The following is a 14347-nucleotide window of genomic DNA, read 5'->3' as shown; positions in this document are numbered from 1 at the left end:
TAGCTGAGCAAATATTGACATCCCTTAAAGACGTGAGGTGGTACCAAACAAGTATCAGTAAGACAGAAAGCTTGGGGGAGGGGATAGGAGGTAGACAGGTATCCAGCTCCTTTGGTGTTTCAGACATTTGCTTTGTCATTTAATCTTCACCATGACATTACAATTGCCCTCATTTGACAACTGTAGAAAGACTTCCAAAGAGACTGAGCAATCTCCCCAGGGCTATACAGCCAACAAACGGCAGAACTAAAATGCCATCCCCAGACATTCCAGTGGCTGGTCCTGTTGGTTTCCTCCCTAGCCTTCCCTTTCTTCCTCGCTGAACCCTGGTTGTATTTAGGCAGCAGCGTGCCCACCTCCAGGCTGCCGCAGTTTAGTCACTTCTACATCCTCCAACATCACTTCTAGCTACTGAGCTTCTGATGCTTGGGCTGCAGCTCATGTTCCATTTCCTCATAAAAATGTTTGATGCACAGTAAAGACCAAAATCACTCTATCTTTACCACATTTCTGTTGTCCTATGGATTAAGCCAACTTTTGTGGACTGACCTGGGATATTACCATTCATAGTATTGGTTCTATTGGAAAATGCATTACCAAACTAATAAAGGATCAGTTGCAGAGAGAGTTCAAATAGAGTAGAGAGACTACTCTGGAGGTTGCTCTTACTCAAGCTTCAGGAAGACCTTGATACCTATCATAACCTGCCAACCCCCAACCAGGACCATTCCAGCCAATCCTAAAGAACAACTAGGGCAATTTATAAGATTCCACAAGGGTTCCAGGCACTAGAGTAACTTTCCAGAAACCTGCAACCTCCACATGGGTCCCTGGTCCAGATATGTACTGAAACCTAGTCCAGCCTCTCCAGAACATCACTATCCCATATTAGTGACAGACCTTCCAATATGAAAAATCTAGTATGGTCATAGCCCAAACACCCCTACAGAGAGGGATGGAAAGACTAAAGGTAATGGTGCAGTTATTCAGTGAAGATAGGATTTAACAAATGAATATGAATGCTGAATCATTAATTTAGTCTCCAGTATCTTAGAGCAGCTAGAAGTAAAAAAGAAAAATTATGGAATTGCAACCCATGTCAAACTCTGAAATATATTTACAACTAATTGTGGTGCAGTGCTTTGAAATTTATTGCTTTTTTGTGTATACATTATTTTTCACAAAAAAAGGGGAAAAAGTCTATTGTGCTGATAAAAAAAATATTTAAATCCTCTAGCTTCCTACATTCTGGAGCAGCTAGAAGGAAAAATATGAGAGGCTCATAACAAACTCTGGGATCTGTCCTGTAACTACTTGTTGAAGAGTGCTTTGGAAACTATTGCTTTTTTGTTTATTTGCTTTGTATATATGTTATACTATGCAATAAGAGAGTTAAAAAAAAATGCGTTACCAGATCTGCCACCCCCTCCCCCTGCCAAAGAAAACAAAATAACTTACAAGAGACTTTGCAAACTCTTTGCAAAACTAATGGTTCAAATTTCATAGATCCAAACCTAAAGCCATGTTTATATTATCAACCTTTTACTTATCGGAACATCTAGGAATACTACTACTACAAAAGAAATTCTTGAAAACATAGTTAAATACAGGTTATGGTTATTTCTATTTCATACCACTCCACTTTATTAACTTGAAAGAAAATCTTCAGTAATACTAAAAAAAAAAAAAAAAAAAAAGGCACTCCAGTCCAGAAGATAAAATATTCATGGGTCCATTTTATGATTACCATGCAGCATTTTCTCAAGGGGAGACTGGCTGGCATTAGTATAGCCCAGAATTTCTGAGCCTTGGCACTATTGCTACACATAACTCTTTGTCAGAGGGGGGCTGGGGCAGGGTGGGTGCTTTCCTGTGGAGTGTCTAGCTGTATCCCTGGAATCTACCCTCTAGGTGCCGGGAGCACCCTTTCAGTGTGACAATAAAAAGTCGCTTCAGATGCCAAATGTTCCCTCAGGGTGCAAAATAGCCACCAACGAAGAACGCTGGCAGAGGCTGGTGAATTGGGATGACCTACCTACAAGGCTGCATTAAAGCTGACAGCCATGAAAGCACTCCAGTGTGGGAGGAGGCACTGATCCGTATTCCGGTGGCAATCCTACCTTGGGGAAGTAGGGAGCAGACGGTCACTGAGATGGCCTTTGGCTGAAAACACTGGCGAGGCCTACTATCCAGGGCATCGAGAAATCCAGCTTCAGAGATCACAACCCCTCTCCTAGCTGGTTCCCAGGGATCGTGAAGCAGACGCCGCTCAAGGCTCACATCCCTGACCTCGGCTTCTTCGGCTCACACACAGGTCTCTAAAATCCACCGCTCCCACTTCAGTTCATTTCCCCCCAGCATTCAGCCCTGTGAGTCAATGGAACTCCCTCAGGGGCTCATGTTTCATTTACCGCTCACTTTTGAAGCCCCCTTTTCTCAGAACAAATGTCTGAGAACAAGAATTGCTGGTGAACAGATCCCAGCCATTCAACATTGAAAGAGAACCTAACGAACTTCACGGAATATTTTGGGAGACGTCTCTGGAATTCAGTTTTGGACACTTAGAGCAGGCTCAGCAGGCTTTCACAGTGGCAGGTCAGACTCGTAGGTGAAACCCTCAGTTCCCTCCTCAGCACCGAGTCCAGGAAAATACAAAATGGAGCTTATCCTATAGCTTACAAAAGCAATTGTGATTTTCTTCTTGGATTTTTCCAACCCTGTGTATATCTTAAATGCATTGACTAAATTACGTGAATCCTTCTTAGAACCACTCTGCTTTACCTCAATGATAATCAATCATGGAAAAAAATTTTATTCATAAATGTATATTGTAAATCACCAGCCACTAGCAGGTTGAGTTTACATTACCAAACTGAGAGTAATACGTAAGCTGTTCATACATTCACTCAAACCCTCCAGGGGGTCAGGGAACTTTGTCCTTTGTTCACTGCTTATTTGCTGAACAAATTAATGCCCACTTCATCTGAAGGCGCTGTGGTTAGTGCTAAGAACACAACAACGGGAACGGGGAGGCACAGTCCCTGACCTCAGGGAGCTTACATGCCAGGAGGTGGAGCAAGACAACTACCAAATAAATAAAACAATCACAAATTGTGGTGCTGGCTAAAATGGGGTATGGGGACAGTCTGGTTTAAATAGGAGGGTCAAGGAGGCCCGCTTCGAGAAGGTGCCTTTCAGCTGAGGCATGAAACGATGTTAAGGGGACGATGTTCAGGGGACTATACACACACATGCCACACATACATACAACATATGCATGCATACAAATGCTTTAAAACATATGCCCCATGTGTGTGCATACATGCATACCACACACAAATATATACACACAGCTTTTGGGCTGATGGAACATTCTCAGGGCTGAGGGAAAAGATGCTAGCACAACATCTGGAGACTTGTTTCGTTTTTCTTAGTGAAAAGAAGAGGAAAAGGCATCCCATTTCCCATAGCAGTGGTATTTACCATAACGCTGAATGATAAGAGTATAAGAAAACCTTGAACTAGTAATGACCCTGGAGTTAATAAAAGAAAAACTATTTTTCTTGGGCCTAACCCTGGATTTACTCCAAATGTATAGATTTTATGGGTATAGGCCTAGAAGCATTTCGTATTTAAAAATTAAAAAGTTATGATGGGAACTGCCTGAAAATGTAGAGCTGTGTTCCAGTAGCCATGTTCCTTGATGATGATTGAACAATGATATAGCTTTCACAGTGAGACTCTGTGAATGTGAAAACCTTGTGTCTGATGCTCCTTTTAGCTACTATATCAACAGAAGAGTAGAACATATGGAATAAAAATAAATAATAGGGGGAAAAAATGTTAAAATAAATTCAGTTTGAAATAGTGGTAAATGAAAGCGAGGGGTAAGGGGTATGGTACGTATAGTTTTTTTTTTCTCTATTATCATTTTCTTTCTTTTTCTGTTGTCTTTTTACTTCTTTTTGTAAATCGATGCAAATGTTCTAAGAAATGATGAATATGCAACTATGTGATGATATTAAGAATTACTGATTGTATATGTAGAATGGAATGATATCTTAATGTTGTGTTTGTTAATTTTTTTAATTAATAAAAAAAGTTAAAAAAAAAAAAAAAAGTTATGATGGGAGGGTGGGGTCTGGCCTGCGGGGCTGCGTCGGACCCAGGGCAGCTGGCGAGGTGCGGTGGCAACTGCGGGACGCAGCTGAGCCGGGCGTGTGGCAGGCTCGCCCCAGCGCTGCGGGGCGCACCCACGCCGTCCTCCGCACTCAAGCCGCCCTCCGCGGTGCTCTGTAGGTGGCTGCAAGCGTCGGGTCTACGCAGGGTGGCGGATTGGTAAAGGAGGGGAGAGGAACCCTGCAGGAGTTGTTGGTGTGCCCGCTCTGCGAGAAGACGCTCAGGTATAAAGCGTCAACCCATACATTGATCAATGAAGAGTTGAAATAACGTATCCCCCAAATTGATGGCATTCCTAACACGATACCACAGGCAGCTAGGATACGACACATCAAACTAAGAAACAAGAAGAAATGCAACAGCATCAGATCATAATTTAAAGAAACACAATGATTAAATTCTGCTAGTGCTCTATACCTTTTTAAAAGTCGGGGTGGTGGGTAGTAAGTGGGGAAGAATGCCTCTGTCTCTTCCTAAGTTGAGTGTTCTTATTCCACTGGTCTCTTTAGCAGGACTGTTCTATTCAGCCACTTTTTGAAGAAAACTTCCCCCAGGGCTGCACTAGCACAACCAGCCTGTGCTTTTATACTCTGCTCTTGCCGATTACTATACCAGTTTATGTGTTTTTCCACCTTTGGACTTAGATGGGTGTTAAAAACTCTTCAGACATAATTAACGCAACCAGAGCCAAGATGGTGTACATGTAATAATGATATGTCTTGGGCAGCTATCTCTGAAAGCTCAACAAGATGGAAATACTGGAGGCCATTTCCTTTGCAGGAAGATGCTTTGCCTTGCATCTGTCAGGCATGGGCCTATGGAATGCTTAAGCTGCAAAAGCTTCTATTATTGTACTCGTGTTCTGCCTTGTTATTTGAAGGTTCTAATTTATAACAACTGCTGTCTCAGAGGACACATTTCGGCAAAGTGTCTTGTTAGGGATTAAAAGCCCCAATCAGTTGATGACTATTTCTCGTCTCACTTTCTAGAAGTTAGTCATTTGAAATTTTGTTTGTTGAAATTCAAGCTTTTTGGTGAATTTAGGGATGACTAAAATAATTTCAAAGGAGCAGTACTAGAACAGTTTTAGAAAAATGCTTTTGAACTACTGTTACATAAACCTTCCACTAAATGGAAGTTTCATGTAGTTGCGAAAGTTTTGAGTTTAGAAAATTACCTTAATTTCTTTGGCATCAAATGCATACATTGATAATAAAATAAGATGTGATTCTTCCCACTCCCCCCAAAAAATTTAGGATTAAAATACCTGCCAGAAAGGTAACCATCATTGATTATTCTATATCTGAAGCTATCCCTCTCTACTCCCCTTTTCCCAATAAAAGTTACATTTATAATATTAGCACATTATAGAAACTACATGTGTATTAAATATCACACAAACAAAACTGTAAAACTCAAGCTTCTTACAAAAGGTACTATCTATAGCAGTATCGACTGGTGGAGAATAAATTAAATCTGTGTTCTTTCCTGTATTTAGTGTCATCTTTAGCATTTTAAAAATAATCTCAGGTCCATGGGTGGTTCAGTGATAGAATCCTCGCCTTACATGTGGGAGACCCAGGTTCAAAAGGAGAGATAAAAATGATCTCATTTCTGAAAATCTATGCCTAATTCACTAGCAAATTCATATCAGCTCATGCGTTTATACTTGTGAGGGCCTCCCAGGGGCCAGGTACTGAAATAGAGACCAAGGGATACTGCAGTGAGCAAGTTCCAGCAGAACTCTGGCTTTGAGATTATGGTCTGGGGGGTGGGGGTGGGGGCCTGGCCATCAACTGATGTCTATAGAGAGAAGTATTTACAGCCCATGATGTCATCATGTACATGACGCAGACTGAGAAGGATATGACTTGTAAGTTGGGACATAACAGATCAGAAGGAGCCAATGCCAGTCAGTAAAGAGAGGGGCAGAGGGTGGGGAGAGAGCATTCCAGGCAGAGGGGGTACATGTGGGAAGGCCCTGAAGGAGAAGAGGGTTGGTACATCCCAGGAACCCAGAGGATCAGTGTGGGAGGAGGCCAGAGAATGAGGACGATGGGAACAGCTGTTGGGCTGGAGAGACAGGCAACGGCCAGATGCAGGAGGACCTTGTAAGCTCGTTAGGGAATCTGGGCTTCGTTCTGTGGGGAATCAGAAAGCTGCCACTGAGGCTAGAAGTGGGGAGTGACTTAGCTTGTTACTTTAGGAAGATCCTCTAGATTTAGGGCTTCCCTGTAAGGTGGGCCTCTTGGAGTTGGTGTCCCCAAAAGGAGGTGTTGTGGCACCTTGTAGGAAATGGGTAGGGTGGGGGCCAGTGAGGGCACAATGGAGAGACCAGTGGGGATGGACATCAGTGGACTTAGGTATAGAAAAGATCAGTGTCTTTTCCTGAAGCCTCAAGATCTCAGCCCTACATATCCTGAGTAGCGCAGGACTGTGAACACACAGACCTTTGGAAATCGCGTAGGAACAGGTCACTGCAAAGAGCAGGCAGCTTTCCCCATCTCTCGTGTTGAAACTACTGCCTTTTCATACACAGACCACCAGTCCATCACCCCTTTTCAGGGCCCTTAATCACCTTCGGTTCTTGGCTGAATTAAGACCTGCACATCTTCTTTGGGTTTCTTAAATAAGCCTGTATAGAGCTCTCTGGGCTCTGGAAAACTTTGCCTATGTGGTAAACTGGGTTGAGTTTCCCATAGGGATCACATGGTATTTGTTTTATGTGTTAATGGACATCTGAGGACATCTGAGATTGCCATCCTCCTAGCAATGCTGGCTTAGGGAAGAGGCTCATGTGAGACTCTGAGAAGTCATTGTACCAATAGGCTGTCCCCTTTGCCAGTCAAAATACGGCCTGTCAATACCATGGGTTGGGTCAATTAACCAATCACAATAATGACTAATCTATAACCCACAATGCTTTCCAAGGGACATTTTACTTGCTTTAAATCTGATGAAGACACATGAGATGTGAAGGCAGAACGAATCCCCATTGTAGGTAAAACCCATGAGAAAGGATTAAATTGTTTCAACTCCCACAGGCTGAGCCTTCCTCAGCAACCCCAGGGCTGTGCATCTGCTTCAGTGGTAAAATATAAGGATGTGTGGGGAAACTCCGGGAGACCCTGGTGTTGTAATCCAGAGACAGAAAGAAGGAAGACAGAAAGGATCTCCTGAAAGGGGAAAACATCTGTTGCATAACAAGGATCACTTACATAAGAGGTTGTCAAAATTTGCCTCAAACTGAACTCCCTGGTTTCTTCCGCCACCCAGGGCAGTGCCCTCAAGAGGCTTCCCTTCTGCTTTGGATTTTTTTGTTTGTTTTTTTTGCATGGGCAGGCACCAGAAATGAACCAGGGTCTCCAGCATGGCAGGTGAGAACCCTGCCTGCTGAGCCACCGTGGCCTGCCCTGCTTTGGGTTTTTACTACTCAAGTTGGGATAACAATTTTGGAAGAAGACCCCAGAAGGGCCAGGTGTGTTTAATTCTCCCTGAAAGAGCAGGGAGCAGAGGAGAGAAAAGAATGATTACAAAAGGAGGCAAGGAGAGAGGGCAGGTGTGGGTTGGGAAAGGGGCAAGCAGCAAAGAGAGCTGCATCCCTGTGCCAGCAGCCATAGGAGCTCATGTTGTATTATTGACACTGTAAGGTATTAAAAAATTCAATGAAGTCTACATCAAAATTTTACTGTCTCCTCCCATTTAAAACTTCTTTCTGCCCAACTGAGGCCTGACCTATGAGTCCCCTATGGTTTGGGGACTATTTTAGTTTGCTATGCTGCCAGAATACAATATACCGGAAACGGAATGGCATTTAAAACGGGAATTTAGTAAGTTGCAAGTTCATAGTTCTAAGGTCATGAAAATGTCCAAATAAGGCGTCGAGGGAAAGATACCTTGATTCAAGAAAGGCTGATGGGTCCTGAACACCTCTGTCAGCTGGAAAGGCACATGGCGACATCTGATAGCTTTCTCTCCCAGTTTCTTGTTTCATGAAGCTCCCCGCTGGGCATTTTCCTTCTTCATCTCCAAAGGTCTCTGGCTGTGTGGGCTTTGTAAGCTCTGTAGCTTTTTCCAAAATGGTTCCCCCTTAAAGGACTCCAGTAAGCAACCCCACCTTGGATGGGTGGAGACATGTCTCCATGGAAACCATCTAATCAAAAGTTACCATGCACAATTGGATGGGTCACAGCTCCATGGAAACAATCAGAAAGATCGCATCCAGCAATACTGAATGAGGATTAAAGCGCATGGCTTTTCTGGGGTACGTAATAGCTTCAAACTGGCACAGGGACCCACAATGAGAAAGAAGTTGGGGGTAGAGGTAGGAAATGCATAATCTGTTCCTTCACTCTCTTTCCTCCACTTCTTTCCTTTCCACCCTTACTTTTAAGTACATAATAGAACCAAGTCAACCAAATGTTACCTAGTAAGAGTCCTGTTTTTAAGAACTGCTTTCCTTTCATTTCAGTGAACAATTATTAGTATGTAATAGAAATAATCCTTACCCATTAATGGTTTTTGAGAACTTATATGCTTGAAAAAGTCTTTATTCTACATCCTACTTCACTGATGCTCTGATGGGCTCTGATGGGCTCTGATGGACTTCTATGTTGGAAATTATTTTACCTTAGAATCTGAAGACACTCCTCCATTATTTTATAGTTTCCTGTTGTGCTGTCTAGAAGTCTAATGCCGTTCTGATTTCCAACTCTTTACCTGTTGTATGTAGTCTTCTGTCTAGAATCTTTTAAGATAGTCTCTTAAATTCTGGTACCCTGAATTTTACAAAGATATGTCCTGGTCTATTTCATTTATTGTTCTAGCAAGATCACAGGCCTTTTAGATCAAGGAACTCATCTAATTCGGTCGCCCAATTTTTTTTTCTTCTTTCGTAATTGTCTCCCTTCTGTTTTCCTCATTCTTCCTGGAACTCATTACTTGGATGGGGCAAATCCTACTTTGATCTCACAATGTTTTAATTCCTCCTAGCCTTGTTTTTCATACTTATATCTTTTTGTTTCATTTCCTAGTAGATTTTCTCGGCTTTCAGTGAGGGTTTCTCAAACTTTCTATTGTACTTTTTAATTTTTTTTTTTTTTTTTAATTTCTGAGTGCTTTCTAGTTCTTAGAACATTTTATTTTTTAAAAATAGCATCCTCTCCTTCTCATAGATGCTCTATTACCCAAAAGGAGGCAGAGTATTCACGACACTGAACAGGGAGCAAGACAACCTGGGGCTCAAATCGTGGCCCTGCTCCTACTGGCTCCTTCTAGTTACATAACCTCCTTGCACCCCAATAGCCTGATACATAAAAAGGAAATAGTAATTGTCCTGACACTTAAGGGTTGTTGTGAGGGTTGAGCGTGTTTAGAACCGTAGCCAGCACACAGGTGCTATAATTAACTCACTGATGATTTTGTAATATTATGATTTTCTTCTACCCTCTCCTTTTCTCTCTTGATTTCTTTTCTTAGAACTGTTTCATGAAGAGTGCTTCCTCAAGTGTCTGGTTGTCCTTACCTGCCTATTCTTATTTAGGGGCCAGATGTTAAAATGGTATGGGAAGTTGTGGGAATGGGGGTCTTAACTCCAGGAGGGGACTCCTCTGCCCCGAAAGAATTGTAACTCCATGAGAACAGGGCCCTTACTATCATGTCAGCCACTGGATTTCCATGCACTTAAAATGTAGTTGGTGCTCAAGTGGGCCACGGTGGCTCAGCAGGCAGAGTTCTTACCTGCCATGCTGGAGACCTGGGTTGATTCCTGGTGCCTGCACATGCAAAAAAAAAAAAGCAAACAAACAAAAATGTAGTAGGTTACTCAATACATATTTGATGTTATTGTTAAGACTTTCTGAACCTCAGTTTTTGCATCTGAAAAATGGGGATAAAAAATATCTGGCAGGTGTTGTGAGAAGAGATATATGTGTAAAACACCTGACAGTGCTTAGTTTTTAGCAGATGCACAATAAATGACAACTATTGGCAATCGTTATTAAATTCATTTCTAGGAAACCATGTGTCTGAGGCTCCTTTTATCTAGGGTATGGACAGATGAGTAAAAAATGTAGAAAAATAAGCAAATAATAGGGGGAACAAAGGTTAAAATAACCTAGTTATTTTAGATGGAAATACTAGTGGTCAATGAGAGGGAGGGATAAGGGGTATGGTATGTATGAGTTTTTTCTTTTTTCTTTTTTATTTCTTTTGCTGGAGAGATGCATATGTTCAAAAAATGATCATGGTGATGAATACACAACTGTGTGATGATATTGTGAGCCGTCAATTATACACTATGTATGGAATGTTTGTATGTTTGTATGTTAAGTTTTATCAATAAAAATATTTTTTAAATTCATTTGTAGGGATGACATCAAGGCAGCTGCTTCATGACATTTGTGGGCACCTCTGATGGTGCTAAATATAGAGGTAGAGAACAGAACCTCTTGAGAGGCCGGTTGTTACAGTACAAATAAGCAAAGCAATAAGAGGACTCAAGATAATAGCACTTGACATTGAATGTGTAAAAAATCCGAGAAGTACACTGGCTTCAGTCGTGATCTTGTGAGGAGAAAGCAGGTGGGGAATGATGCTGCATTGCCAAGTAGCTCTATAAAATCACCATTCATGTGCAATGCTCCTCTTTGGTCCATCACTCTGTCCAGTCTGGTATAAGCAATTGGGCAGTGAAGGCATTGGAGGAAGTTAAATGCTATGCCAGCCCTTCCCACAGAGAACTGTTTAAATTATAGTACATGCATATACTGGAATACCATGGAGGTATTTAAAATAATCTAGATATCTGCTAACATAAAAATATGTCTTTGATACATTATAAAAATAAGGCTCTTAAACAGAGTAAATAAAAACAATTTTTTTAAACAAATTGATGGTTTATAGCAAAAAGGCTGGGAGGACATACATTAAAATGTTGATAGTATATTTGTCTCTGGGTGGTAGGACTATGGGTGTTTTTCACTTTCTTGTTTTACACCTTTATATAATACCTTGATGTTTAATCAACATCGGGAAAGGCAGTGAAGTTATTTTCAGCTTTAAATGAAAAAAAAAAAGTTGATAAAGGGGATTGGGGCTTAGGTGCCTGGAGGCACGGATGTGAGTCAGACCTGGCCTCCTGGACCCTGTCCGTCTGTCGGGCCTGTCACCAGACACTCAAGTAGCTATCAGGAGCACTTTTCTCTGTTGAAGTGACTGGCTGTTGTCATGCAAAGCCCAGGTTATAGTGGGAGAGTAGGACAGGCCCCCGAGCAGTCAGCAGAGCTGCCCCGTTGGTTGGTGGGCTGGGGCTGGCCATGCCTCTGGTCTCTACATGGGGAACAGCATCAGGGCCCTTGCGGCCTTCATCCCTGCTGACTGCTGCCAGAACTATGTGGTTGGCAACCTCCAGGAGATGCCGCTGGACAAGATGGTAGATCTCAGTGGGTACCAGCTTTGCCACTTCCCCGTGCACGTGTGCTCCTTCAGGGAGCTGGTCAAGCTCTACCTGAGTGACAACCACCTCAACAGCCTACCTCCAGAGCTGGGACAGCTGCAGAACCTGCAGATCCTGGCCCTGGATTTCAACAACTTCAAGGCTCTGCCCCAGGTGGTGTGTACCTTGAAGCAGCTCTGCATCCTCTATCTTGGCAACAACAAGCTCTGCAATCTCCCCGATGAGCTGAGCCTGCTCCAGAACCTTCGGACCCTATGGATCGAGGCCAACTGTCTGACTCGGCTGCCAGACGTGGTCTGCGAGTTGAGTCTCCTCAAGACTCTGCACGCAGGCTCGAATGCTCTGCGTCGGCTGCCACGCCAGCTTCAGCGTCTGCGGGAGCTGAGGACCATCTGGCTCTCCGGCAACCTGCTCACCGACTTCCCCCCTGTGCTGCTTCACATGCCCTTCCTGGAGGTGATCGATGTGGACCGGAATAGCATCCGTTACTTTCCCAGCCTGGCCCACCTGTCAAGTCTGAAGCTGGTCATCTATGACCATAATCCTTGCAGGAATGCACCCAAAGTGGCCAAAGGCGTGCGCCGCGTGGGAAGATGGGCAGAGGAGACGCCAGAACCTGACCCCAGAAAAGCCAGGCGCTATGCATTGGCCGAGGAGGAAATCCAGGAGCCACTGGCACCTGCCCTGCCTCCTTCCTTTGCTGCTACCAGCTCCTGAGGAGCTTTGGTTTTTGGTCAACGCCAAGGACGCAACCAACTCCAGCATCTTTTGGAGGCCTATCCATTTGAGTGAAAAGGATAGCTCTGGGCCATTTGGAGTGATTCTGTTCACAGGGGATGATGGAGAGCAGGGTGAAATGTTGTAAATCACACTGAAAAAGAAGAAAAAAGAAGTCTGACCAATAGCATCTCTCCCAAAGGAAAGTTGTATGATATCGGTGGCATGACAGCCTAGAGAGATCACAACGTCTCTGTAAGAAAGTCAGCCTCTCCAAGCAGGTATTTTGAGATATTGAAGAACAAGAAGGGCTGGGATACTTTGGCTTCTTCCGATCATGGGGCTGCTGAGCTCCGCAAATAAGTTATTTGTTACAGAACTTACCTAAAAATTCAGGTGGCCTGTTTCCAGCCCTTCTCCGGACATACTTTCTTTGTTAAGACCATAAACGGTTTAAGATTACTGTTACTAATTCAGGTCCCTCAAAAGGACATTTCTACCTTGTTAGTCAGACTAACAGAAAAAAATCTTCTTGTTGTAGTTGCAAAGGCTTAATATGAAGCATTTTCCCAGGAGTTTAGGGCCTGCTGAGAACTGATGGAGAATGCCTCTTGGCAGATTGAGCTGCTATTTTAGACTTGACAGTGGTCCACACTGATCTAGCTTGTTTTCCCTAAAAGGCTTGACCCACAGGCTACTGCCAACTGTTTGCTGTCACTAACAACATTACAAGTCATCTGGAAAGTGGATCGTCTTCAGCGATGCCGTCTCTTTAAGTTCAAGCCTAGTTGTGATTCCCACCAACCTCCCTGGAGCACAGTCCTGCTGTTCTTTTCACATTAACAAACCAGAACCGAACTGAATCCCCTTCATGAAGGAACACCGTATTTCCACCATATTAGCTTAAAGATATTAGGTGAGAAATCTGTTCACTTGAAAAAAAGCATTTAGAAATTTGAATTGCAGATTGCAGTATATATAGGAATTTTCTGCCTCTTTAGCCTCACTGTCTCTGCCTTCATTCTGATTTGTGTTTTGATTTTTGTTTTGGATAGGACTTTTTGGCAGTTAGTGTATAAAAGTGGGTATTTTGGCCATTATTTTTTGTAAGATGTGCATTGTAATCTTTTCTTATTCTTGTGAAAATGTTAACTTCAAAGAAATTGCTGTCACAATGATATAGCTTTCACAATGAGACTCTGTGAATGTGAAAACCTTATGTCTGATGCTCCTTTTGGCTACTATATCAACAGAAGAGTAGAACATATGGAATAAAAATAAATAATAGGGGGAACAAATGTTAAAATAAATTCAGTTTGAAATAGTGGTAAATGAAAGCGAGAGGTAAGGGGTATGGTACGTATAGTTTTTTTTCCTCTATTATCATTTTATTTCTTTTTCTGTTGTCTTTTTATTTCTTTTTCTAAATCGATGCAAATGTACTAAGAAATGATGAATATGCAACTATGTGATGATATTAAGAATTACTGATTATATATATCGAATGGAATGATTTCTAAATGTTTTGTTTGTTAATTTTTTTAATTAATAAAAATAAATAAATAAAAAGAAAAAAAGAAATTGCTGTCAGTGCATGATTTAATAACACAATCCCATATATGTTTAATCCTTTTCAGCAAACAAGGGCACAGAAAGTGTCGTCTTAACTAAAACACTGTATTTTTTAAAAGTACTCTTGCCATAAAAGAATCTTAACTCAGCAAAATTTGGTTCTAAAATATCATTCCACAGCAAACTATTTTCATGCACATTTCATACCACAAATATTTCTTGCTAAACCAGAGAGAGAAAATTATATTGCATAATCTTTTATCATTATCTCCCAGTATATAGGGCATCTGCAACCCCTGATTAGACTACCAAAGTGTCCCTTTAATCATGTAATGGTATAAATAGGTATAAATAGATTTATATGTATAGGTCAAACATTTGAATATTTAACTCCTTTAGAAACAATTCCCAATTTCTATTAGA

The 14347-nt window shown here is 42.1% G+C and overlaps 1 protein-coding gene and 1 pseudogene across 1 annotated transcript; both read left to right on the top strand.

Annotated features, from left to right (window-relative positions):
- The first annotated feature begins 4636 nt into the window (after positions 1-4636).
- Positions 4637-4855, top strand: LOC143690188 (phosphatidylinositol N-acetylglucosaminyltransferase subunit Y-like; annotated as a pseudogene).
- Positions 4856-11398: 6543 nt separating this feature from the next.
- LRRC10 (leucine rich repeat containing 10) lies at positions 11399-13856 on the top strand. Its single transcript, XM_077168129.1, has one exon. It carries the CDS (start codon positions 11513-11515, stop codon positions 12350-12352), a length of 840 nt encoding a protein of 279 aa, XP_077024244.1. The 5' UTR covers positions 11399-11512; the 3' UTR covers positions 12353-13856.
- Positions 13857-14347: the final 491 nt, after the last annotated feature.

The sequence above is a fragment of the Tamandua tetradactyla genome, chromosome 7 (assembly GCF_023851605.1).
Source record: "Tamandua tetradactyla isolate mTamTet1 chromosome 7, mTamTet1.pri, whole genome shotgun sequence".
Classification (NCBI taxonomy): Eukaryota; Metazoa; Chordata; class Mammalia; order Pilosa; family Myrmecophagidae; genus Tamandua; species Tamandua tetradactyla.
Note: the sequence above shows the minus strand (reverse complement) of the source record. Positions and strands in the feature narration are given on the sequence as shown.